The sequence below is a fragment of the Sphaeramia orbicularis genome, chromosome 21 (genome assembly GCF_902148855.1).
Source record: "Sphaeramia orbicularis chromosome 21, fSphaOr1.1, whole genome shotgun sequence".
In the NCBI taxonomy this organism is placed as follows: Eukaryota; Metazoa; Chordata; class Actinopteri; order Kurtiformes; family Apogonidae; genus Sphaeramia; species Sphaeramia orbicularis.
In genome coordinates this window covers 28073993-28101837 of record NC_043977.1, presented here as the reverse complement: position 1 = coordinate 28101837, position 27845 = coordinate 28073993, and the positions used below count along the sequence as shown (strand labels likewise).

Here is a 27845-nt window from a genome sequence, read left to right as displayed (position 1 = left end):
AATTATTATTATTATTATTATTATTATTATTATTATTATTATTAATAATAATAATAATGATAATAATGATAATAATAATGATAATAATAATAATAATAATAATAATAATCCCATATGCATTTGGTGCATATCATTGGTGCATAATATACAAAGCGAGAACAATTCAGAGCTGGAACTTTTTACATTTACTTAAAATCAGTTATTCTACTTTCAGCAGAATCCTTCTATTTCACATAAGTACAAGGACTACCTAACTAAAGAATGTGCACACCTCTGCCACCTTTCATGAAGTCAAGATGACTGATTTATCTTTACAGTGACATCCAAGGTCTAATAGAAGTTTGCATGGTATTTTAGCTCTTTAGTAACATACTGTAAGACAAACATACTACATTCTGTCTTGGCAGTGGAAATCGCTTTCAACTGTCTAACCATGTGAATATAATCACAATTTGTACATCAAAACCGCACCCTCTGTCATTAGATCCTTGTTCCAGATAGGGAAAACATCCCAAAAATCCCCTTTATTGGGTGACAGTGGAATAAATCTTAGTGTAAGGATTCCCCCACCATGAAGGACAGACATGAAAAAGATGTGAAGTGTTCATGCACTGCAACTTCTACGAAATATACATTCAGACAGGGCCTTTTCCTAGAAGCAGATTAACTGAGTTATCTGAAATGTGTTGCCAAGTAAAACAAGTCTCTCTACATCAGACCATGTAGGATTTTTGTTTTCATATAGATTCCTTGACCTGCCTCCTGGAACAGGCCACAGATCTGCTGCTGCGGCTCACAGAGCTGCTCTGTTTCCAGCTGATTGAGCGATCCTGTCACAGATCCACATTGCCTGAGGAGACATCATACGATACCTTTGCGCACCAGTGTTTCATCAGCTCGCAGACACTCGCTGAACCGTATTGATTAGGCGACAGAGCAGTGGAGTGTCCCCACCTCTCAGCATGCTCACTCTACCCACATGCACATACACACAGCCAGTTCATTTCAAGGTTTTTCCTGTTTACTTGATACAGTGATACACAGAAAGAACACCCGCACTTTACCAAACACACATGCTTTTATTTCTACACTTGTGTGAGTTGCATTTTATGACCTAATGTCAAACCAAGACCTCTTTCTTCCGAGCACTGCCTGAACCCTGGATATAACCTATTCCAAGTTTTTAACTTACTCCCAGCAACAGGTTTAACTTCAGTAAAGCAAACTAACTCTGTCAAGGGTAATATAATCATTTTTGAAACATAATGTGCTTAAAGTATGTGAAGTCTTTAACCCTTTCATGCATGAATTATGAGAGCCTTAAACAAGTGTTTTTATTCTTCTTTAGGCATTAAAAAAACAATGTGATTGAAAATTTTTTATGAACCTATTTTTCATGGAGTTTAATTTTTGATGGGTTTAATTTTTGAAGCAAATAAATGTGTATTTACTGATACACTTTGTGAAATCTATGAAATAAAGACTTTTTTAAAACTGCTAATCTGATGTTTTCTCACATTTTAACATACTCTAATACTAGTCATTACTCACTTCATGGAGACAATATGCAAAAAGAAACACATTTTGTTTTAAAAATTGCAGTCTAATAACAATAACAAGCATTTGATTTATACTCAAACATTTTAGTGCAGATCAGGTTTATCAAGAACAGCAAAGTTACAGTAATGGTAAGAATAGCAGTGTATGGGATGATGCATGTTGGCTGATATGGAACTAAAACAACAAAATCCATGAATATACAAGAGAACATCAGTAGAATAGCTGTCCACTGTAGTGACCACTATGCATGAAAGGGTTAATATGAAGCTATTTTACATTAACAGTAAGTTGGTTAAACAGCTCACTTGGCTTTGTCCAAAACAATCCAATACACAATAGCTCAACAATTAACATGTAGTATCTTGTTTGTTTAATCAGTCCGCAAACAGAAATGCAGGAGTGGGCAGTTATGTCAGCGTTTCTTTCTGAACAACAGCTGGCTGCTGTGATTTTCCTACACATTAGTACATGCAGATTGATAAACTGTTGTCAATAAATACAGCACTAAAAACTCCCACTAGAACCACAAATGATTGTTTTTACATTTTATCTTTTGTGCAGATTAAACAAGCGCCACACATTTGGTTTGTGAGCTTGTGTTTTTGGGTGTATGTTTGAAATTTAGAGTCAAACAAATTGTTTCCCCTCTGCTGCAGTATTTGTTATCTCATCCAAACCTTGAAAAATACTGTGTTTTATTACAACTGTAAACTAGTTTGCATAGTTTGTAAGAACATGAAGGTTTTTTTAATCAGTTTTTCTATTGGTACAAAATCTCTCAACACCTTCTATGTTCCTCATTTGAGCAGAGATGTGATGCTTCCATTGTTTCTTTGCTGGATGACATCAGAGGCCAAAGCTCCTAGTATGACTTCATACCAAACTAAACGGGGATTTCTAGTCCCCCGTATTAAGAGGACCACCCTTTGTCCGCTGTTGTATCGGTCAGGTGATAACCATCTTTGCTGTCCAGTTCGGCTTCGTTATCGGACTGGGATTTACAGCTCCGACTGCAGCTCCGTGCCCACTGCACATCCACAAACCCCATCCTGTTTGATAAAAGGCTAGAGCCAGAGAAAGGTTGGACATGGCTACGGCACAGAACAAACCCAATGACAAATGAACAGAGGTGTTTCATAATAAACCTATCAAAAACCAAAACCACATACTAAAGGTCCTTCTACAGAAAACCTGTGTATGATGAGGACTCTCCAACGATGCTTGTCACCATCTTACCATAGATACAATATATCACATGTGAATTTGATTATAGCCTTTAAAAAACAAACAAAAAGCATCATGCATTTGGGTAGAGCTCTACTCCATCCACACATACTGATTTAATTAAGAACCCCAAATATGATCTGAAGATATGAGTCACGCTATTGACCTTCAACTAAACTGGTAAAAATGAACATCAATTCAGCTTTATGTCAGGACTAAAACCCGGCATGACTCACCCCTGCATGCAGACAGATACAAGACACCAAAAACTCAATGATTAATAGCATAATCACAAACAGATTACAAGAAACACATACTGTCGTGTAGGTATATATATATTTAATGCAGTTCTATAGTGCTGTCAGCATATTCTCTTATATTCCCAGTGCACCTTTATTATTTGAACACAGCTCTATGAGTTCCGAACCCAATGTTGAGGCACTGCGGTCGTTTCAATGAAGACACATAAAATTCAACTGAGCGTGCAGATGAGAAGCTCGTACGCCTGCTGGTAATCACCGTTGCACTGGGTGAGGATGTCCTCTAGGAAGCATCTGTCGTAGTTTGGAAAGCTGCTCATCAGTTTCATTAAGTTCCACTCGCAGTCAGGCTCTGGGTCTGGAAAGCATACAGGAAAGAAATAATCCTCATGCAAAACCTAATTTATTTATTTTCGGTCCTAAGGGGCTCAGATAAAAAGAAAAGCATTTCTTTGATTGCCAGTGCAATTTGTCCCAGTCTCACACAGAAAACACTGATGTCTTTGTGTTACATATGTTATTTTGTGTTTGAGCTAGAGAAGACTGAGTTTACCTACTTAAGTAAAGTACAAATACCAATACTTTTACTACAAGTAAAACTTTGTAAAATTACAAGTGTTGTCCTGTAAAAACCATGTATCTCTAAAAAGTCAACTTTCCATGAGGTTGGAAAAATAGGCCTGTTTTCAGTTTTGTGAAAGTGTAGAGTAAATCAGTTTGGGTTTTTGAGTTAATTACCCCCGAAGGAGAGGCAAGGGGTATTGTTCTTGGTCCGGTTTGTTTGTTTGTTAACACTCTAGCAGCCAAACTTTTGGATGAATTCATACCATATTGGGTTTATAGATTGCCAGTGACCCAGAACAGATCTGATTACATTTTGGGAAAAGTAGGTCAAATTTTTTTTTATTTTCATGAATTTTTAAAAATCTTTTTTCCCTTTTTTAGGTGAAATTTCAAATGTCTGTAGTAACAAAACAATTGGTTGAATTCAAACCAAACTGGGTTTATAGATTGCCAGTTACCGAGAATAGAGGTGGTTACATTTTGGGAAAAGTAGGTCAAATTTCAGATTTTTTATGAATTTTTAAAATCTTTTTCTTCTCCCATTTACTTATAATGGGTGAAATTTCACATTTATAAAAACACACATTTTGTTTCAATTTACTTCAAACTGGTCACATATATAGAGGCAATTGATATGCTGGCATCAGCACATGCACTGACATGATAACATCAGCTGGATCAATGCCAAAATAAGATACAATACCTGCGAGGGGTGGGGTTTATTGTGTTTGGCACCACTTGTTTTGTTTTTGAGCTAGGGCAGATTTAGTTTACTTACTTAAGTGAAGTACAAATACCAATACTTTTACTACAAGTAAAACTTAGTAAAATTATCATATGTTTTTTAGTGTTGTCCTGTAAAAACCATGCATCTCTAAAACGTCAACTTTCCATGAGGTTGGAAAAACAGGCCTGTTTTCAGTTTTGTGAAAGTGTAGAGCAAATCCATTTGGGTTTTTTGAGTTAATTTACATTATGCACAACCAATAAAAACTTTCACCTTTAATTTGGAAACATGTGGCTTTCACTGGACAGAAAGGAAATGAAAACTGTAATCTGCAAAGTAATTAAAGCTGTCACACAAATGCATGGGACTTAATGATGCAATATTTTCCCCTGAGATACAGCGCTATATAAGTATAAAGTTGCATAAAATCTATATTACACACACCTCAAATCTGTAAAGTACTTGAGTACCTTTTCCCAAAGTGCTACTACCTCATTTGTTTGGTTAAGATTGCACTCCAAGTCCAACAGTACACTCTTTCTTCCTCTGCTGTCGTTTCTCCCAGGCAGGTTTCTTGTGTTTAACTACTTGGGCATCTGTTTGCTACAACTACCCACATCCATGATCCGAGTCTCTGCGGTTCTCCCTACCGCAGGCTGGTCCAGCTCTGGGGCCAGACAATCCTACATGCATGCCAAAGCAGGGACAACTAACAGAGGCAATCACCCAACCGTGCAAGAGACTGGCTCAGGCAGGTAACAACATAACGGAAAGCCCTGATCAGCACACTGGGTAAAATATAGAGGGGATATCATGAATGCAGCCTAGCATGGACTGAGGATGTTGTGGGATTCTGACATGCAGGATTGTGCCAACCATAGCAATGCCAGGCCCAAAAATCTGAAATATTCTTGGGTATTTATGCTTTAACCCTACACAGGAAAAAAGAAAACTCTCTGTGGCTACTTTTTGGATGCGAGGTTAGTGAAGGATGATGGAATATGAGGAACTAGAAAAAGTCATGTATTTATTACTTTGCCTTGGAGATTATGTGATCACTGTGACTACACAAAAAGTACTCCAATGATTTCCATTACAATTCATGGGTCAGAAAACGCACAGGCAAAGGGCAAACTACTTACATTTTGGGGCTGTTCATGGTCTTAGACCCTGGGCTGAGTTAGAATGATAAACACTACATTTTAAAATATCAGGAAAACATAGGTCATAATTTGTGGTTTGTTGGTGGTTTAATAATATGATACAGTAAGAAGAGGAGGAGTGGACTCTCTGAGCGCCATATATTTACATGGACAGGAGATGTGTGATCTAACCTCTTATTTTTCTGGAAGTGCAAAATGAATAAAGAAATACAGTTGCGGAAAAAATTATTAGACCACCCTTGTTTTCTTCAATTTCTTGTTCATTTTAATGCCTGGTACAACTGAAGGTAAATTTGTTTGGACAAATATAATGATAACAACAAAAAATAGCTCATAAGAGTTTAATTTAAGAGCTGATATCTAGCCATTTTCCATGTTTTATTGTTAATAACCAAAATCACTCAAGTCAGTGTTTTTCAACCTTGGGGTTGGGAGCCCATGTGCGGTCGCCTGGAATTCAAATGGGGTCTCCTGAAATTTCTAGTAATTGACAAAAAAAAAAAAAAAAAAAAAACAGAAAAGAAAAAAAAAAACTTACAAATAAAAAATATATGGTGAGTTGACAGGGACAATCCCAATCCATAAAAAACATGACCAACTGTGAAGCTGAAACTGAAGCGCTGTGGTACTGTTTATCTTTCAAATGTTCATTGTGGTCAGTTTCAGATGCTGCAGCTCTTTCATAATTCATAGTTTGAGTTCTTGTTTGTTCAGTATTAACTGTCAGCCTTGTAAATCCAAGCTGGACTGACTGTACATATCCTGACCAAGGAAAATAAAATTCTCACTTCTCACTTTTCTGCCTCCGTCCATAATAATATACATTAAATAGACTAAATGTCATCTAAAATTAACATTTATTTACAATATAGTATGGCAAACTATTAAAAGCTCAAAAACAAATGAATTTTTGCAAAAAAAAATCTCTGTTTTGAATGTCTGGGGTCGCCAGAAATTTGTGATGTTAAAATGTGGTCACGAGCCAAAAAAGGTTGGAAACCACTGACTTAAGTTCTTACATCAATATCTATGGCATTGTACTGCTAAAAACAGTGCTTTTAGGCATTCCACGTTGTCTTTTTCTGTCTGTTTTAGTCATATGATACACACAAGAGTTAGTATTTGATTTGTATTTGAACCATTGTTTTTGATGACTTTTGATGGTCTAATAATTTTTGACTGTTCATCAGGAGAAAGTTTCATCAAATGCAGTTCATACAGGTTCAGTAGCAGGAAATAATTAAGTTCGGTAAGTAATAATGATGACATCCTCTGTTTCTGTTTTATTTCTTCAGAAGTGAGTGACAAATCTTTGAAAGGTGTACAGAAACCATTCAGATATCGAAATCAGTCTGTCAGTCTAGACGATTATTAAAAGGAGTGGCAACACCTCTTGGCATGTTAAATCAGCTAGATGCCAAAAGTCTGTCAATCTGGCCTGGGTTCAGTTCTTCCGAAGAATTTTCCCGTCTGACTGGCAGTATCCTAACGGCATACGGTGTTTGTTTGTCTGCGCTGGTGCCAAACACATGCACTTAAATGAGGGTGTGATATATTGCTCAATTCACAATGAGCAAAGTATTCTGTTAAAAATAGAAATTGTGTCTTTCTTACATTTATAGACACACATTTCCCACAAACTGCAAGTATCGATGCCAGGGGCTACGGCGTCACTACGTACCACGCATAACTTTCTGCCTACGTTTTTGAAGCATACAGTAAAAAAGCCTTTGATTTAACGCAGACTAAACAGACAATCACAGAGAGGATGAGGTGGGCAACTCTTGTCACAGGTCTGATTTAGGTTTGGTTAACCAGCATTGAGCCAGACTATAAAAAGGCGTGAGAAACAGTAGAGTGTTATTCACACGTCCATTCTCAGCTCACCGGCTTCTGCTGCCCATCCAGAACAGCTCTGTCCTGAATCTGACTTCAGGTAAGTGAGAGGCTGTTGTTGGTGAGAGGTTTGGACCGACTGGTTTCCAAAAGTATCAGAAGCCAAACAGGGTCGCTCAGCCTCCCTGACTCCGTCTCTCTTTGTTTTTTCCTCATGTTGTCTGCTTCTGCCCTCAATTCTGTCCAGGAAGGCTGCGTTCACACTGTTAAAACACATATAGAAAACAAAGGTTCACATAAAACATATACAGTACTTAATACTGGTTATTGCCAAATGTCACTTATTCAAAATTGCACTCTTAACCCATAAAGACCAAAAACATTCACCGTCGACCAAAACCATCTAAACTATTTAATACCTGTTAATCTACTAATCCTATCAATACATGTAAATAATTGGTGTAAAATACAGTTTGTTGTCTTTTCTGACATGACCCATTTAGACATTCAGAGGCTCCGTAGTTACCGTGGAAACACTGTCATCTTCAACAACATTGTTTCACCAATAAGTTTGATCAATGACATGGGATGGATCCAGATAGCAATTACCTTTGGGCCGGATCCACATTAAAGCCTTTACATCCGTTTATAGCTTACATCCGTTTTCTGACTTTGGACCAAATCTGCATCTGATCTGTCTTTCAGCTTTCTCTAGCAGTTCTGGAGTTGTGCTGGTTTACGGATTTGGCCCAGAACAGTCTCCCATCACACTGATTTTCAAAGTTGTAATGCTGATCTGGACCAGAATCATAATATGAATCCGGACCAGAGTCGTAATACAAATCTGGGCCAACATGATTCTTGTGTATATTCTAGATGTGATTGAACAGAGCTGGGCCAGAGCTGGACCGTTTCTGTAGAAAATCCGTTTCGTGGAGCCGTATCTGTTTTGGCCCGATGTGCGTTTGGACACCTGGCCAGATCTGCCAAGCGGTTTTGGGCCGAATCGGTCAGCGATTCTGTTCCAGATCCATCCCAGTGTCTCTTTGCTATCTGGGGACACACTTGTTTTATGTTCAGTTAAAGGTGGGGTAGGAGATCCTGGAAAAATGGTTTGAGCAAATAACATTTTGAAAATACACAATTCAAAAGTCCAAGCCCCTTTTTTCAGACTTCCCCCCTGAAGTCACGCCTACAGAGTACCGGAACTGGCAATGCTTGTTCCCAAGGGTTCATTCATTCTCCTCCAATACTTTCCCACTCTTATGATTGACTCCCCCCTTCATGGATCTGTGCATACCTTTGAATTCAGGTCTGCATATCAATATATTAGATTAAAATTTGGACTTTTCACTTGTTATTTTGATACGTGTTCTAAGTAATCTCGGGTTAGTAAGAACAGCTGATTGCAGTAAGTCTGATGTCAAGCTAGCAGCCCACGATAGTTTGCTTTGAACAGTGTAATCTGTACATTTCACTATTATGTTTGTCGGCAGAACAGCCCCAATTCATAGCTAGCTGGCTAACGTTACATTCTCTAGCGATTCATGTTAGTGACAAAACAGCTTGTCGGCAAACTTTCCATGCTAATATAGCCAAGCTCTGACTCTGGCTTCGTTTCGTGTACAAGTGCTCCAAGCCTCTGAGGACGCACGATTCATGCACAAAGAGGAGTACATACAGAGGGGGGGAGGGACAAATGGCAGTTGATTTTGATAGACATATCACCATTCAATCATTTCGATGGGACGCTTAAAATGATTGGATGGTGTTTTTTCAGTCCTGTCCATTCCACAGGTGACTAAAGTTTTTTATTTTTGTGTTAGAGCATTTAATTAATTGGTTGTAACTAGGGTGTGAAGGGGATTTTAAGCAATATAGTAAAAAATGCTCCAGGAAAACATCTCCTACCCCACCTTTAATGATATATTTGCTGAAAAAAGTCACTTTTTCTTCAGTTTTCTCTGTTTCTGATATAAAACCCTCAACTTTAATCTGAGCTTCAATAAACTTCTACATGATCAGTAAATTGAATATATAGGAAAATACCAGATTTTCAATGAAATAATGCAAAATATGAAGGATAACATTGTAATAAAAGGTGATAAATCCCTTTAGAAAGATTAACTAGAGAGAAAAAATCATTTGGGAACTGCCATTAAAGCAGCACTGGGTCTTTATGGGTTAACATTCACAACCCTGGTTATTATGGCTTTAAGCTTTAAGCATGTAACAAACAACAAACCTTGCTCTAATACAAGCATCTGGAGCCTCAGTTTCACATGTACATTGATATGGTTTTTACAACAATGCTTTGAATTTCACAGACAAAAGCAAATAAAACTCAAATGTTAATCTATGAATGTTGTACATACCTCTTGTGGTCCAGCTGTATTTCTCTCTCACTCTTTTTCGCATTCTGTTTACCTTCCAGGGGCTCGCTCTACAGGTTGTATAGATTGTAAAGGAGAGGCATAAAGGAAAGTATAGTTTACATGTCATGTGTCCTTGAGAGCTGACAAAGAACTTGAACGTTATCTTATCAGTATTCACTGAAAATAATATTATCACAGACGATAGTAAATACATAACTACACTGGTGATAAAGAAACTATTAGAGCAACAGTTCAAAGGAAAAATCACTTGTCTGTATAGTAAATCCAGTGTGTATTCCTGTGTTATTCAACACTTTAGTTTTAAAAGCCTGACAATGGATTGCTCTGCACTTGATACACATCTGAACTAAACCATATGAAGATGGTAAGATAAGTGTTTACAGCATCTTTGCTGTTGTTGTTTACCCATGCAAATTTTACTAGCTTCTTTTCCAGGAACATCTTTTCACCAAACTCACCTCATGTTAAAAACCAAAGCTAATGAAATGAGGGTGAGCAAAGTTTTTGAGTCAGTTTGGTTTTGGTTTGGGAATGAATTCCTATCATTTCCTAAACATTTGAACTAAACCATATGAAGACGGTAAGACAGCTGTTTATGGCATCTTTTTTGTTTTTATTGTTTACCCCTGCATTTTACTGACAATAATGACTTGACCAGAGTTGATGTAATTAGGGTAAGCATGACTATTTATGAACAGCGGAAAAGGTAGTCAAAGAAATGTAGTAATACCACAATGTCAGAATACTCCACTGTAATTTAAAGTTATTACTTATATCCTTATTAAAGTAATTTTAACAATGGGTGCTTCTATTAAACTGGGTTCATTTTGGTACCTGGCACTTTGCCAGCTGATTAGACCCAATAAAAAAAGAGAAATTTAGACATATTTCCCCCTGAGATATACCTAATGATGACCTCAGATAAATGCAAAAAAAAAATTATACTCTTGCTCTGAGCCATCCTAAAATTAATGAATTTTTGACAAGATATTGGGGCCAAAAATAGGACCAAAACTAAGATAGGAAAAGCTACCCTGGTGTCAGTGCATTTGATCTGGAAAACATGACTTGAAATGGTCTTATACACCGCTATAATTCAAGACACTGTTAAATTTGATGATCCTAGCGGTTTTTCTAATCCAGACATGCAGGTTTTTCATGAATCTCAGACTCATTCCAGGTTTCGCGTGTAATCCATTGTGTCCACTCATGTTACATGTGGAACCTGCCCATTTAAACACAAATAAATCTCGAGCGATTTTGCAACAGTTGTCAATTTTGTGAAACACTCTGCGTTACATAATTAGTTCAATTCCCAAAATGTACCTGTTAGAGAATAATAAGATATTCAAAAAATAGCAGCGCATAATTTTTGTGTCCTTTTGTTACATGCGGATTCCTGAATAAAAACAATACAAAAATGTGTTTTATCTGAAACATAGTTTCTCTTTTATCTCAGTAAGTGTTTATTTTTAAAATAGACCCAAAGTGCTTCCAAACTTGCTTCATAACCTTACTCTACATCTGGTTGGAATTTTTAGCCCCCATGTCCTGTTTTTAGGGACCAGTTTCAGAAAGTAAAATGCATTTAAAGTATGAGAAGTAAAAGCAGTCACTGTGTAGGAAACTAGTCCCTATCAGTGTTTAATTATTAAATAAATATGATGTCTTTTATCGATTTTACTGCCACACAAATGTTAATGCTGCATTTAATAGTTGTAGATGTTTAAGATGTTTAAGGTTGAGTTCATTTGGGCATTTTTTCAATACTATGGGTAGTTTAATCTGCAGCGATGCATATTCTATAAAATAATGACATGTCTATAATGTGTGAGTGGGGATTTTTCAGGTAATTCAAGAGTTTATCCTAAGAAAGAGGTGAAATTTCTCAATCCAAGAAAAAAATACAATCATAGACATTAAAAATAAACACTTTTGAATGACTTGTGGACAATGTAGATAAAACTGTCAGACAATATTTGCCTGTGAATTTAGAGGGGTAGAAGTATGAAGTTTCACAAAATGTACAAGTACTTGAAATTTGTACTTGACTAAGCTACTTAAGCACAAAAGTGCTTGTTTAAATTCCCACAGTGTGGGTCATGGAGGTGGTTCATAACAACAGCATGAGATGACGGTGGAACACAAAGCCCACCTGCACCGCACTCTGCTCCCATCAAAGCAGCTTAGCATAAAATCTCCCATTCACACACTTGCATAACACATGCACACACACACACACACCCACAAATAGTGGATAAGGGGAGATCAATCTGTCTTATGGAGCCATTGCTGAAAGAACAACAGATCCCAGGGTCCCGGTCAGAACCACATCAAGAGGTTTGACTTTTGCTGCCCTGAAGCCGCAAAGCTTTCATCTCCTAATCTGTGACGTCTATCTGAAAGAGCTCAGCCTGGGAGAAAGAGGAGAGGAGAGGAGAGGAGAGGAGAGGAGAGGAGAGGAGAGGAGAGGAGAGGAGAGGAGAGGAGAGGAGAGGAGAGGAGAGGAGAGGAGAGGAGAGGAGAGGAGAGGAGAGGAGAGGAGAGGAGAGGAGTCAGACAAGATGAGATGTGAGATGAGATGAGATGAGAAGGAGGGGGGCAGGAAGAGGTGAGTCTTTGTTTCTGTCTGTAACCCTGGTACCATCCGGTGAACTGGATCAACTATTTAGCCTGTCGGTGCGCTGCTGTGTGTATCCCACCATTACACAGAGAATTATTTATGACTGTAACCCAGGACGATGTTGCGTGATGAAGGATGCAGTAATAAAATCAAATGATTTAGCTCCTTTTCCTGTACTGGAGTTTGACCCTCAGTCAATCCCATTCTTATCAGTACTAAGTTTTCATCAGTTCTATGTGAGAAAAGAAAACATAGAAAGAGTAAAAACAACAAAGAAAAGAAATGCTCAACAGTGAGAAAAGCCCAGAAAGCAAACATTTTCCCTGTCCACTGAGGGAGCTGTGTGTGCAGTTTTAACAGTGTTGTCAGTTACAGTATAATATAATGTGGCATACAGTGTGTCCTCAGGCCGTTTCCTGCTCAGTCTCTCCCTTTAACACCACTGACAGACACTAAGAGGGGGTGGAGGAGACTATTAGCACCATGTCTGGCTTCCTGACAGAAGCTGTCAGCACTATCTAATAAATGAATGTTTTCTGAGCTAAGAATAACTGTCATTTTCTCTATCTGACCTCTTCACTTTTAAGACTTACAGCTATTTATTTCAGGATTTATAGCAGCAGTGTTTACCCAAAAAAGGGAGGAATGTTTTTATTTTAATTTAATTTAAATTTTCTTACAGTGAGAGCAAGTGTTGCCCCCTTTTGTTTTCTATTCTTTTGTTTGGAGTGTTTGGGTTTTCTCCAGGTACTTTTACTAACACAGGTTCTTCCATTCTATTCTGTGTGCTGTAGACTCCTCACAGTCATGTTGTGTCTCTGTCTCTGCTCAGTGTGAACTCTGGGAAGTCCCTTGAACTCTGCTAGCCTTCCACTTATTCCCTCCCTGGAAAACCAGACAGACAGAGAGGAAGAGAGACTAAGAAAAGAGAAAAGGAAGCAGAGAAAACAAAGGAGAGTGAAAAGAGGAGACAGGCAACATTAACAGACAGAGAGGAAAAGCAGTGGCCTATTCCTCTGTGTATTTACACTTCCTTTTTGTTAGCCGTCAGTTTGCTCTACTGCTGCGTGCCCCAGCTCTGACCAGGAGATAATTGTAGGGGAATGGGGCTCCTCGCTCCCGGCCAGCCTACAGGGGATACTGCTTAATTCCAGAGCAGCTCCAGACGATAAAAACTCTGCACCCAAGTGTATTTGCTTAGAAAACAGCATTCAAAGGCAAATGTATTGGTGTGAATTACCACAGTGCCTCAGTCTCCGACCCCACAGCCACAGATATGAGAGTCCACACTGAACCCTGAGAACAGTGCAGTAAATGTGTATGTGCTTTCATGCACGTACCATCGTACTGCATCTACCAACAACCTGATGCACTGTGAAGAGTACGCAAACATACAAGGGCATGCACACATACACACACACACACACACACACATTGGCTTACTGTGGATGATGCGTCTGTGGATGTCTGTGGATGTGGTGCTCTCCTCTCCAATCTCTGCAGGAAATTCTCAGTCACTCTGCATTGAACATACATGATATTACCAGGTTAAATTTTCTGACCATTTCCTGTGGTCAAACTACCAGCACAGCAATAGAGGGACACTGTATTTACATTTTGCATTCAAATATTAACAACATGTGGTGAAAGAGCTGAAGTAAAAGTACTTGTTAGGTCTCTTTAACACATACATTACTACTGCAATGGCGGTTTTACCTAGCGGCGTCACCCCCCCGTTTGAACATGAAAAATATTGAGAATATTTTGACTGGTCTTGCCAGGATTCGAACCCCGGTCTCCCACATTGCAGACCTGCAGAGCTATCCTTCCACATATTGATGGCCAGAATACAAAACCTCCTATCAGAAAAAATCACTTTTTTCAGGAAACAAAAAATAGGTTTAGTTTTACTACAGTATGGTCTTTGTTAAAGATATCCTAGCATATTCTACTGTTCTCAGACTCTCTTTTTATATTACGTGTTAGCAATACATCCTTGTTCTCACCATTTAATGTGAAAACTCAAAATCTAAAAATTTGCAAATAGGAGGTTTTGTTTTTTGGCCATCGATATATTTCAATATTGGGGGGGGGGGTTCTGTGCACATCCCTAGACTAGACTAAAGTCTAATTATGAAGAGACAGCTGTCTATTCAAGCAGCTTTTGGGTCTGCATTAAAAACAAACAGGCAGACACAGAAGGTATGTAATGTATTAATATAGAACTGTATATCTGCACGGACTGAATATTAAAGGAATTACATTACGGAATTATGCATTTTAAAACATTTCCCTGTGGTCTACATAAACTGTAAATGCTATGCTTGGGTCTGAATTCTTCAATAATTCAACTCCACAGGTCTATATTCAACCCTATTTCTGATTAATGACACCAGAAAGGTCATTTTGAGCGCTGGCCCTTTAAATGCAAATGAGCCACTTCACACCCCACCTCCTCCGCGCTGCTCTGTCCTGTTCAGCCACTTGTGTTCATTAATACAACCAACAACTGAACATTTTAGATAATCGGCTCGAAGTTTGGACATATTTTCAGTATGGACTACAACCTTATATGTGCAAATGTAGTGATGTAACTAGTTATAGACGTAACAAATCAAGAAGGAATTGAAACAGGTTGTAGAACTCCACTCGAATTTTGACAAAATGAATATAAAGATAGCTTTGCAGCACCTGGAGGGTACAAATTCAAACTTTATGAACTATTAGGGTCCAAATACACAAATAAATGTACCAAAGACTAATAAAAGTGGGTTTAGCAAAATATGACCCCTTTAAATATCTTGGAGTTACCATGGAACACAACCAGTGACTGAGTGAATGACACAAAGTTGTCAAACATAGGCCTATACCTCTATATCCAGTTGTTTCTCATTTTAAATTATTTGGAATGCAATGGAATTCAATGCCATAACTGAGTACAACCTTAGTAAAGTGAACTCTTTCCTTTGGTTCCAAAAGTCATCACATTAGTCAGGTTAAACTGCTCTCATTTTATTAGTGTATGATAATAAAAAAAAAAAATACAGTTTTATGTGGTTTGAAGCATTTATAATGTTAAGTTTGCTTTGATTCACCCCCCTTGAACTCCTTCCAGGGCTCCGACCCTGGACCCAACCATCCTCCTGCACCCCCCCCCCCCTCTCCCCTTTACATTTTTTCTAGATCCGCCACTGCTACTGACACCATTAGATTAGTTGTACTCAAGCATCAGTGTTGTTGGAGCCAGTTTGAGAGACTTTATATCCAATTTTATATACTGTGACACAAGCTAAATCTACAGGGCTTATCACATAAGAAAAATTAGAGAGAAGGAAAACAAAGTTCCATTGCACAAATCTGTCTTCAGTTTCAGGGCTTTTTTCCCTAATCTTGGATTTTTGGTGAAATGTTGTATGATTTAAACATTTACTGAAATGAAACCATATGAGGAGCTTAAAGGGAAAGTTCACTATTTGGTAAAGCTGTTACCAATTCATATATAATTGAAATGGGAGCCTGACAGCACTCTGCTTTTTGTAAGATGCCAGAAAACAAAAAAGCTAAAAACCACTGGTTTAATTTTTAACAACGTGTTGAATTTTAAAAGATTGTTAAATTATGTGTGGTGTAAAATCTGCGTCTTAAAGCAACTAAAGCTGAAAAAAAAAAACCCAATGTAGGCCAATATTTGCCTTTCAAATGTATTATAAATACTTCCACTACTTTATCACAGTGCATGAATAAATGTAGTCCATCATGCACGTTACGTTAAGTCAGTGGCATTTTTTTTTTTTATTATTTAGCAGCAACATTTAAGAAAAAAGCCCGATGCAAAAACACTTGTGTAGCTGCACAGGCCAGTCCTAGAGTTCTGCAGGGTCAACCAAGTTTGTTTATCCTTTTCTGACATTGCTCTTCCTTTCACAATCATCTGATCTGCTAATGTGTCCCTCTACATCTCTATAGCACCTTTTCTAAATGTCTTCATTGTTTCTTCAGTATCACACATCGGTTTACTGTCTCCTGTTTTTGTTTATCTTGTAAGGATGCCAGAGATGCTACTTGACAAGCAGTTTTTCTCAGTATTCAAAAAACATCTGATGCAACACGGTCTGATGCAAAATACAGCATGAAAACCTTGTCTAGCCAGAAGAGAGTCAAAGTCATTATTGCTTCCACCCACTATAATACCCAAAACACTTTGAAGGGACACTTCACTGACCAAACATGTCAAAGTCAATTTATTTGTTACAGGGAATATTGCCCAAGCTGCAAAGCTGTTCAAGTCCTCTTGGAGTTTAGTGAAGTTGGTTACTTGTGGCCTGTGTTTTGAGAGTTAAAGACTGATGTGGCATGATGTATTAACCCATAAAGACCTAAAAAGCCACCGGTGACACAAACCATCTACTGAGCTAAACTGTTTAACACCTGTTCATCCATTAATCCTATTAACACATGAATAATTGGTGTAAAATGCAGTTTGTCATCTTTTCATGGTCATCAGATATGACCCATTTGGACGTTCAGAGGCTCCGTAGTGAATGTGGAAACACCGTCATCTTCTACAACAGTGGTCCTCAACCTTTTCTGGCGTTTTAACCGTTTTAACCATTTAAACATCACAAATTTCTGGCGACCCCAGACATTCAAAAGAGACTTTTTCTTTTTTTGCCAAAATTAATTTGCTTTTTATCATGTAATAGTTTGCTATACTATGTTGCAAATAAACATTAATTTTAAATGACATTTAGGCTATATAATGTATATAATGCACCTTTTTGGTGTCTGCTTCTCAGTTTCTCTCAGATGTCTTAGCAGGGCCAGAAGGGCAAAGAAATGTTTCCATTCTCTGTACGGTCCGGTTTTCTGACTGTGACTGTGTCCAGGCAGGTTGAAGCGTAGTAACGCACACAGTCACATGATCAGGTCAAGCAAGATATGCCCTCTCAGATATTATATCCTGCATTTTATTTTAACTTGATTTTTATCGGGAAAAGTGTGTGGTGTCTTAATTAAAATAAAATATATATTGAATCATTAATATTTCTATCAGTATTTTTTTTTCTTGTTCTTATCAATTACTAGAAACTTCAGGCAACCCCATTTGAATTCCAGGCAACCCCACGTGGGGTCGCGACCCCAAGGTTGAATAACACTGTTCTACAGCATTGATTCACCAGTAAAACCCATGGAGTTGGATCAATGACGGTGGATGGACACACTTGGTTTATGCTCAATTGATGCGAGATTTTGTTAAAAAAGTCATTTTGTCTTCAGTTTTCTCTGTTTCTGACATAATAACCCTCAACTTTACTCTGAGCTTTCATGAACCTCTATATGATCAGTGAATTAAATACAGGAAAGTACATGATTATCACAAAAGAAACACAAATACAAAGCATAATATTATAATAAATGGTGATAAATCACTTAAGTAAGATTAAAATTAAGAGAAAAATTCATTTGGGAACTGGTACAAAAGTAGCACTGGGTGTTTATGGGTTGAACACGTACCACCTGACAGGTGCATTATGGAAAGTGGAGGACCTTAGTCCCATACAAGGTGAATAAAATGGTCCTACCTCAGTCTCTACAACACTGACCTTTGTTTTTGGGTCTTCATCTCTTATCCTAAACTTTAATGCTCCACTATCCTCCAACTGTGAATTATTTTTGATGTTAACATAAATCAGGAATCACAGCCATATATAATTTAAATAGCTAAAACCAATGTCGCCAGTCTTTGTGACTTCTGTAATATTTTTGGATGCTATGCTGTGCCAATAGAAAACACTTCTTGCTTAAAGTTACACCAATAATTATAGGTCAGCAAAGGCTTATATATTAGGTGTTTTCTTTGTAAAGGTTTGGAGGTGGTGTCATCTGATGCTACATCTATGACTAAGATCCATTGCAGAGCAGGAAAGAACACAGTAGAGCAAACAAAACAACACAATACCACACAATGACAGTGATGAGACCCAATGTAAACCTGATCCATGGCTGACCTGAGGTGATCCTGCCTGAACTGGTCCCTCCTTGTCTGCTCCTCCTGTCGCTCCCTCTTCTCCAGGCGCTCCGCCTACAAATGCATTACATCTTAAGTAGGTGCAGGATGTACAGCCACCAAACCAGCTTTACACTGTGATGTATGTGACAACCAGCATATTGCATAAAGAGGGATGTGGTACTGACTTCTTCCCACTTACAATCAGACATGTTGTCCTATAGTCACTGTGATACTTGGACTGTAGTCAAACCTACTGACATATACAGCAGTTCATGCAAAGATTTAAAGTTTGTTGTGCTCATCTGTGAAGTAAAGTTCACAATATTCTTAACAAAAACTGCCTTATCAGTCACCAAGTCATTCTGAGCTAAAAAATATTTAATAAAATGCATCGATAAAAGTTCACCACAGAAACATGTTGTATTTTTCCGTTTTTTTTCCTTTCATCATGTACCAGAGGTAAAACATGCTCATAATGGACCTGCAAAAATCACCTTAACCTCCTAAGACCCAGGAAATGCCAGCAAAGTACAAGCTTTTTTTGTTTTTCATTAAATAAGTGCCTATATTGGAAACATCATGATGCAACAGTTTTTTCAGATGCAGTTTTTAAAATTTTTATGGAATGTCCTTTGTGGTGGAGATTTTTCTTTTCTTTTTTTTTTTTTTTTTTTTGTATAAAGTTGTGAAAGTCTTGCCCACATATGTGGACAGAAAACCCATAGTTGGGTCTTAGGAGGTTAAACATATGTATTCTACTTCGATGATTGTGTCCAACATTTTAAGTGAGCAGTCAGTCATTGTCCTATAAATCTGAGCCTTTTTTTCTCTGAAGGAAAACTAAATAGGATGGCATTCCTTCTTGGTCATCTGTAATTTCAGCAGTGTTTGTCTCCAAATTTGATTTTCATTTTGAGATTTTATTGCGGTGTTCCTGGCATCTCTAGCCTACGGGATCCACTTGAAACAGAATATTTCTGCCATACAAAACAAAAAAGTATGAGTGAACCCAGAAGCAGGGAGGTGCGGCCATTCAGTCACTGAGGTTTTAATACTTAATAATTCATTTGGGTCTTTTAATTAGCCCTGGATTCCAACCACAAGCAGGTCAAGATGAATTAATTATTTTCTTCTACTCATTTAGTGTCAAAATCTAAGCCCTATATTTCATTACATTCTCATAGCTTCACACAGCTCATGGCACAACAGGAAAAGTTTGTAAAATACAGCTTTAACGTTCATTAATCTCCCCTCCGCATGCACATGTAGCGGCCTGTTTACCATTATTAGACAGAGAGCAGAGAAACATGTGGCGTATAACATGTCTGAGAACTAAGTGAGGAGCTGTTTTTGGTTTCTAGAAAACCACGAGACCATCAATCAGGTAAATTTCAAGGCTTTGCTGTAAGAGTGTAAAAGCCCCCTCTACTCCAGATTGAGGTGGATGTTTGTCTGTACTGACATCTAGAGGCCGAAGGTTAAAGTGTTTTTTTACTTAACCTCCTGAGACGCAGGAAAAGTGAACATTTTTGCTTTTTTACATTAAACAATTGTCTTGATTGGAAACTACATAATGCAATAATTTTTTCAGATACATTTAAAAAAAAAATTTTTTTTAATTTATTTTTTTTTTTTTTTAATGGAATGTCCTTTGCAATGGACAGTATCTTTTAAGTGAAACTGGGAAACTTTTAAATGTATATGGGTGCTTCTATGAAACTGGTCCCTAAAAACAGGACAGAGGGGCAAAAAATTCAAAACAGATGTAGACTAATGTTACGAAGCAAGTTTGGAAGCACTTTGCGTCTATTTAAAAAATAAATACTTAGTGAGATAAAAGAGAAACTATTTTTGAGATAAAACACATTTTTACATTATTTTACATTAGATTTAATACAAAAATCTGTATGTAACACAGTCAAAAGGACACGAACATTACGCGCTACTATTTTTTTGAATATCTCTTTATTCTCTCACAGGTACATTTTGGGAATTGAACTAATTATGCAAGGCAGAGTGTTTCACAAAAATGACTGCTGTTGCAAAATCATTTGCGATTTATATGCATTTAACTGAGCAGGTTCTGTGTGTAACACCAGTGGACACGATAGGTTATGTGTGAAACCTGGAATGAGACTGAGATTCATGAAAAACCTGCATGTCTGGATTAGAAAAACCACAAGGATCGACAAATTTAACAGTGTCTTTATTTATAGCGGTATATACGACCTTTTCAAGCCATGTTTTCCAGATCAAATGCACTGACACCTAGGTAGTGTTTCCTGTCCCAGTTTTGGTCCTATTTTTGGCCCCAGTATTTTATTAAAAATTTATTCATTTTGGGATGGCTCAGAGCAAGTGTATAATTTTTTTGGTTTTTTGCGTTTATCTGAGGTCATCATTAAATACATCCTGGGGTGAAATATGTCTAAATTTCTCTTCTATTATTGCATTTAAAAAGCTGGAAAAGTGTCAGGTACCAAAATGAACCCAGTTTCATAGAAGCACCCATTTGCTATTGGGTGTATTGCAATAACACTAGTATGCCATGCTCTACACTGGCTCTACGTGTCGATCTGCTGTCGGGACATATTTTAATGGTACTGCACTATGCGTTTAATTCTGTAACTTTGTTTAAATTTATGTACCAAATTTTTATTTATTTATGCATTTACTTTCTCCTCTTTGTAAACCTTGATAGATGATAGGGGGTTGGGACTGGGGTTACTATAGTTCATATTGTATGTCTATGGTCACTTTGTATGTACAGGGGTTGGACAAAATAATGGAAACACCTTCACCTCAAGATGATAATGCCCCAATCCATACAGCTAGAACTGTTAAAGAATGGCATGAGGAACATTCTAATGAAGTTGAGCATCTTGTATGGCCGGCACAGTCCCCAGACCTCAACATTATTGAGCATTTATGGTCAGTTTTAGAGATTCAAGTAAGACGTCGATTTCCACCGCCATCGTCTCTAAAAGAGTTGGAGGGTATTCTAACTGAAGAATGGCTTAAAATTCCTTTGGAAACAATTCACAAGTTGTATGAATCAATACCTCGGAGAATTGAGGCTGTAATTGCCGCAAAAGGCGGACCTACACCATATTAAATTATATTTAGTTAATTTTTTAAGGTGTTTCCATTATTTTGTCCAACCCCTGTATGTACTGTGATTCTAACATTCAAAATTCAAATAAATATATGTAAAAAAAAAAACAAAACAAAACTGTGAAATGTATGTCCTTGGGTCTAAGGAGGATGAATATACCATATTTCCATACATAACACCACTACATTCACTCAAAATAAATGTTTATGTTTATGCATTTGGCAGACGCTTTTTTCCAAAGCGACTTACAGGGGAAAACCAATTAAATCACTCAATCAATCAAATTTTATTTATATAATGCCAGATCACAAAAAAAGTTATCTCATGACACTTTATATATGGAGTTGGTCAAAAACCAGACTCTAAGCCAATTTACAGAAACCCAACAGAATCAAATAAATAAAACATAAGAATTACTGTAGGATGCAGATACTTTTAATGAGTGTAAGCATTTTCAGAGCCAGGAACTGTGCATTTTTACTGAACTCTATGCAACTCTTTACTGGAGGAAGTGGACTTGATATTACTGCAGCGTTAATGCTGTGTTATTCCACCTACGCTCAGGCCCATTAGCTGAGTTCAGAACATTCCTCACATGAATCTCTGGGATTTGTCAAAAACACTCCGAGACGTACCGTAAATTGAACTGAAACCAAAATAGATAGAGGTGTTGAAGGAATGTACAAATAAAGTAAATCATCACCTCACTGTTTAAGTAACTATCAGAAGGATTTAACAGTAATAAAATATACTCAAGGGTTTACGGAATATTTGAAGTATCAATATAAAGGTGGTGAATGAATTTGACTGATTTTGTCAATTATAAATTCCACACATGAAAATCTTACTAAACAGGCCAAAGTATATATTCTTGTTGTTTTAATTTTTCTCACCTTCTCTCTCTGTTTGGCCTTCATCTTTTGGTACTCCTCCTCTTTTTCTTGTCTCCTCCTCTTATCCATGTCTTCCTTTTCCAACTGAAATAAAACAGGCCACATGAAATATGTTTTTGTGATTATGCTCACGTTCCTTTCCTGTGCTTCTTAAACACGATATGTTATTAAAGCACTGTCCACGTACATAGGCACAAGGGGAAATATGTTTTCTCTAAGCACTTTCTCAAAGGACTTCAACGCTACATTAATAGATATTTAATGAACAAATGGATATAATCTATTAATGTGCATTTACCTTCTTCTGCAGTTTGGAGAAACGTGCACCTATAAACTGCTTTTCCCTGGCTTCAGCCATTGTAATAGCACCACCACCTTGGTACATAAAAAAACAGAATATACTTTATACCTCTTTATAGCACAAAGCAACATAGTTTGTAACAGACATGCGCTTTTTTTGTTTTCTGACACATTCCTCTTTTTTATTTCTATTTATACACATCAGTCCTAATCCCAGTTACACTTTGTCTATCAAGAATAAATCACATTGTCACAATCATTTCATGCAAAAATGTGAAAAATGTTTAATTCCAACTTTACGGACAAAAATGTAGACAGACCTGTATAATTAATAAAGTGTAATTGCATGAAAATAATCCTAAAAGACAGCAGATTAGGTCCATTTAGTGTCTGGTGTAAAGTGTCATGAGATGAACTTTGTTATGATGTGGTGCTATATAAAATACATTTAGATAGATAGATAGATAGATAGATAGATAGATAGATAGATAGATAGATAGATAGATAGATAGATAGATAGATAGATAGATAGATAGATGGTGATATTTACGATTCAGTGACAATTAATGGAGGTACAAAGTTGCCAGTTTTTGTTGTTTTTTTAAGTTTTGGTATTTCTCATACTATTTTAGATTTGTATGTGCTCATTTCAAAGTAATCCACACACTTTCTTGATAACTCAAATCCCACTAGTGTCCTCAATAACTGTGCTGTGACTTTGCTCAGAGGCATAAAATGTTGGTTGTGTTTACCCAGCTTCTCTGGAGGCACGTGCACAGCAGCAGGTCTGTGCGTCTCCTTCCATCTTTGAAGATCTTCCTCTCCTTTCTGAGCAACTAAAGGAACAAAAATAATCATGGCTCTGGAAACAGGCATTCATATTAATAAAAATATAGACTGTTATAGGTAGAACAGTGAAACACAACAGCCTACTCTTTTTTAAACTGCTCCGTCGAGACTCATTTGGTGGGATCATGGTGAATCCATCTGAACTGAGAGGACAGACGCAGAGAGATTAAAATGACTGTGTATGGTGTAAAATCTGGTAGATAAAACTGTACCTGTGGCGATACTAGTCTATATATATATATATATATATATATATATATATATATATATATATATATATATATATATATATATATATATTATATTACAGGGTGGGGAAGCAAAATTTACAATATTTTGAGGCAGGGATTGAAAAACAGTGTATGACCAATTAGTTCATTGAAAGTCATGAGAATTTATTTGCCACAAGAAAATTGACAAAATAGAAAATATTTTTATTCTATGTGTCCTCCTTCTTTCTCAATAACTGCCTTCACACGCTTCCTGAAACTTGCGCAAGTGTTCCTCAAATATTTGGGTGACAACTTCTCCCATTCTTCTTTAATAGTATCTTCCAGACTTTCTCGTAATAGTTTTGCTCATAGTCATTCTCTTCTTTACATTATAAACAGTCTTTATGGACACTCCAACTATTTTTGAAATCTCCTTTGGTGTGACGAGTGCATTCAGCAAATCACACACTCTTTGACGTTTGCTTTCCTGATTACTCATATGGGCAAAAGTTTCTGAAAAGGTATGGATAATAGTGTTAGGTATGATTATGACATCAATATATGTTTGGTTTCAAAACAACTGATGTTGTGCCTGCTGAGAAAAAACAACTAAATGTTCATTGTAAATTTTGCTTCCCCACCCTGTATATTAAGTTAATTGTTTATCATCATCCCTACTGATATTTCTGGATATACTGTAAGTGTATTTTATTCACTTTCAGTCTGTTTTTACATAAATTTATATCACAGCTTAAAAAATAACACTAACCACATTGTGATGTCCTTGTGAAGTTTAGTTATTATTATTACTAGTGGCATTGTACCCGTGGTGCCTTGTACGATTGCGCCCTCCCGTGGTGCAACAGCGGCATTATACCCGTACGCCCTCCCGTGCTGTAACAAACATCGATCACACATCGATGGGACACGGGGACACGGGGCGGGGCCGAAACATGCATTATATAGTAGGATTATTACTATTATTATTGTTATTATTATTATTATTATTATTATTAAATTTACTTATCTGGCAAATGAAAACAATCTGTTGTGTTTATATGCAGCAAAGTGATGTATCAAAAGTGATACGAGGGAAGCCGTGGTCTAAAAGGTTGGAGAATCAGCTTATGAATGCATGGTCGCTGGTTCCATTTCTCAAACTAGTTAGTTTGATTTTCAGAGAAATTGTTGGCTGATGTGCCATTGAGCAAGGACACTTAACCCCCCCATTTTTTTCTCCCATGCACCTGACATGTCTACCCACTGCTCCTAGTCAGTGTGTGGTGTGTTTCTGCAAGTTCAGTGAGTAAGTGAAAATCTAAGGTTTAATTTCAGTGTGTGTCACAGAAGGATGATATAAAACAAAGATTCAGAAAAAATGCACATGTTCAAGGGCTTATTAATAATTGTTTAGTGTCACGTTGTGAGAAGAACCACCTTTTCCATAAAAAATCTGAAACCTTTATACTCAACCTGAGTGTGCTTCTCCTTTACTCTTGTTTCATAGAGTGTTAATGAAAATAACAAATTGGTGTGGGTGCTGGTATTTGCACTATTAATGCTTTAATAGTGAAACATTAATTGTACAAAAAAAAAAAAAAAAAGTAAATGTGAGAGTAAAAAGGTAAGTTTAAGTGTAAAAAGTAATCCCTACGAAACTCTGTTTCCTTATTTCAATTTCTATGCTTTAAGGAACTTTATACTTCCTATTTTCATTGTATTTCACAAAACAGATTTTACAGCAGTTACACATGCAGCTGCCTTCACGTGTCTTTCGACAGTGGGACAGAATACATGAATACAATCCATTTATCCTCACCTAAATGGAATTAAGTATAAGAAGTGTAACTATAGTTAAAAGTTGTTGTAGTTATTTTCTTATGGTTAATTTTGTTGAACTTGTTACTAAAAAGTGACTTAGGCTTAGGCTTTAAATACCAAGTAACTGGATTTACGAGAAACATTGAAGGCACCACCTCTCTGTTTGTGTTTCTGATTCCGAGAAACGAAAGTGAAAGTAAAGAACATGATATAAGCTAAAACAAAACAAAAGAGGAAAACTAACAAGTACATATAAGTGGAACATAGACATTTTGGTGTTTTTAGTATTATTTTGGTATAAGTTTAGTATAAGTAAGAATTAAAATGCATGACACAATAGAATAGACTGTAGATCCCATATTTCAGTACATTAGATCTTCTACTTACTACCGAGGCTGTCTGTCTGTCGTTTGTGCATTTCTGCTGTCAGACTCAGGAGTATTTCTGTCAGGGTTTTCAGGTGGAAAATCACTTCCAGGTACAGACCCACTGCCTCTGGAGTTCAGCTGGTTCCTTGTGTTTCTTTGGTTCTGATCAGGATCCATTATCTGGACTGACAGCTGATCAGATCTGAAATCCCAAACTAGGTGGCTGCACAAATCCTTAGAGCAGTTTTCTTTTTCATGGAAGTTAAAGTGACTCAGCAGTGATGTGTCTAATTACAACAAACTTTAAATAGTACTTTTTGGGGGTTATAATAGAATAGCACCATCTGCTGGAAAAACAGGGGAATATGTTTTTAAAGGTCCACACTTCACTTTGTGCAACTACAGGGTGTCCCATAAGTCTCCACACATAGGAGACATAATACATATGGTTCTAACATGTATTTCTTTATATTTCTTCTTTATAGTTCTTCAGCAGTGGAGGACACGCATTGAAATGTGTTACCGACAAAATGGCAGTCATATATAGAGCATATTATATAAATAAAAATGGTTTATGTCAAGAAACGTTTATTTCTCCTATGTATGGAGACTTATGGGACACCCTGTATAAAAGCAGGGGTGTCAAATTCATTTTAGTGCAGGGACCACATACATGCAGCTCAAGTGAAAAAAAAGTAAAATTACATTATGAAAATATTTCCATCTGCAAACTATTTTTAAATGCATGAACAACCATAAGGATAAGTGCAATTAAAAGAAAATATTATAGCTCAGTTTATCATTCACACAGGTGCATTACAAATTACAGATCAGTGGATTGACAAACGTACAAAACATTTTGGAACTAGCAGAATATTGTTAAAATTGCACTTATTTTTCTTAAGACCCTTTAAGTTGTTCTTATCTGTTCAGGTTATTTTATTTTATTTTTTTTGGGAAAGGATACTTTGTACATGTAAATATTCCCATAATGTCATTTACTTTTATCCTTCTGTCATTATTTATAGGTTATTATGCTATTACAATGTTGCATATACAGCTGGAATAAAATAGGTTTACCTCTTCTCATGAAGTGATAGGGACAATGTGATTTATTCTTGATAGATAAAGTGTAACTGGGATTCAGTATATAATCATTGCACCGGATCAGATGTGTCTGAGTCTGTTAAGATAATTCGGGTTGTTCATATTTGTTCATGTTATTCACATTTTTTATGAATGGATAGTTTGTAAATGTAAATATTTTCATGTAATTTTACTTTTTTTTTTTACACTAAAACAAAGGGGAAAAAGATAGAGTTGTCATTATTCATGGATTGTTATGTTATTTGTATTACAGGTCAGATCCACATATTGAGCTGTATGTGGACCCTGAACAAAAATGAGTTCGACACCCTGGACTGTTAATATCTTCAGTGTAAGCCAAATTGGACCCTTTAGCGGGCTGGTTTTGGCCCAGGGGCTGTAATGTTGACAATGCTGCTATAAAGTATAAAATGGAGAAATATTGTACTTCAAAAAAGTACATGTATAAACATATTTGTCAGTAATGTAATCAATTTACATGGTAGCATATACCATATTTCTAGTATATTGAAAACATATTACATGGTTATGTTAACTTAAACACCAATACTGTGTATAAGGAAACGTTTAGCCTTCTCTTCAAGTGTTCCAGGCTGTTTTATCATGCAGGTAAACATTTTCTTACATGAATAACTTGAGAAAGGAGGAATGTTACCAATCCAACAGTATAACGTAGAATATATATATTATTATGTGATTATTAGGTTATTTTTATTTTTGTAAAGTGGTTTCAAAAGTTGCAGACCTGACCATCTAAATTCAACCCTGTACAATTTAAAAAAAAAAAAAAAAAAAAAAAGAAAAAACATACACAAAG

At 36.7% G+C, this 27845-nt stretch overlaps 1 protein-coding gene across 2 annotated transcripts; it reads right to left on the bottom strand.

Annotated features, from left to right (window-relative positions):
- Window positions 1–1708: 1708 nt before the first annotated feature.
- Window positions 1709–26212, bottom strand: epsti1 (epithelial stromal interaction 1). 2 transcript variants are annotated; one of them, XM_030124061.1, is made up of 10 exons: window positions 25941–26212; window positions 23605–23663; window positions 23424–23507; window positions 22670–22746; window positions 22372–22455; window positions 18362–18435; window positions 13797–13872; window positions 9710–9777; window positions 7386–7597; window positions 1709–3402 (listed from the first exon to the last, which is right to left on the bottom strand). In XM_030124061.1, exons 1-10 carry the CDS (start codon window positions 26096–26098, stop codon window positions 3257–3259), a joined length of 1038 nt encoding a protein of 345 aa, XP_029979921.1. In that variant the 5' UTR covers window positions 26099–26212; the 3' UTR covers window positions 1709–3256. The 2 variants fall into 2 exon arrangements, with proteins under 2 accessions (XP_029979921.1, XP_029979922.1); XM_030124062.1 differs by having other exon boundaries at window positions 22670–22743.
- Window positions 26213–27845: the final 1633 nt, after the last annotated feature.

What these genes read in the sequence shown, in the direction of transcription:
- epsti1 (XM_030124061.1), bottom strand. Translation starts at nt 26,098, where the DNA reads ATGGATCCTGATCAGAACCAAAGAAACACAAGGAACCAGCTGAACTCC. An exon ending in CCACAGACGCATCATCCACA is followed by an intron (nt 9,778 to 13,796) that starts GTAAGCCAATGT and finishes TACAACCTGTAG; the next exon opens with AGCGAGCCCCTGGAAGGTAA. An exon ending in ATACAGCTGGACCACAAGAG is followed by an intron (nt 7,598 to 9,709) that starts GTATGTACAACA and finishes GTGTTTTAACAG; the next exon opens with TGTGAACGCAGCCTTCCTGG.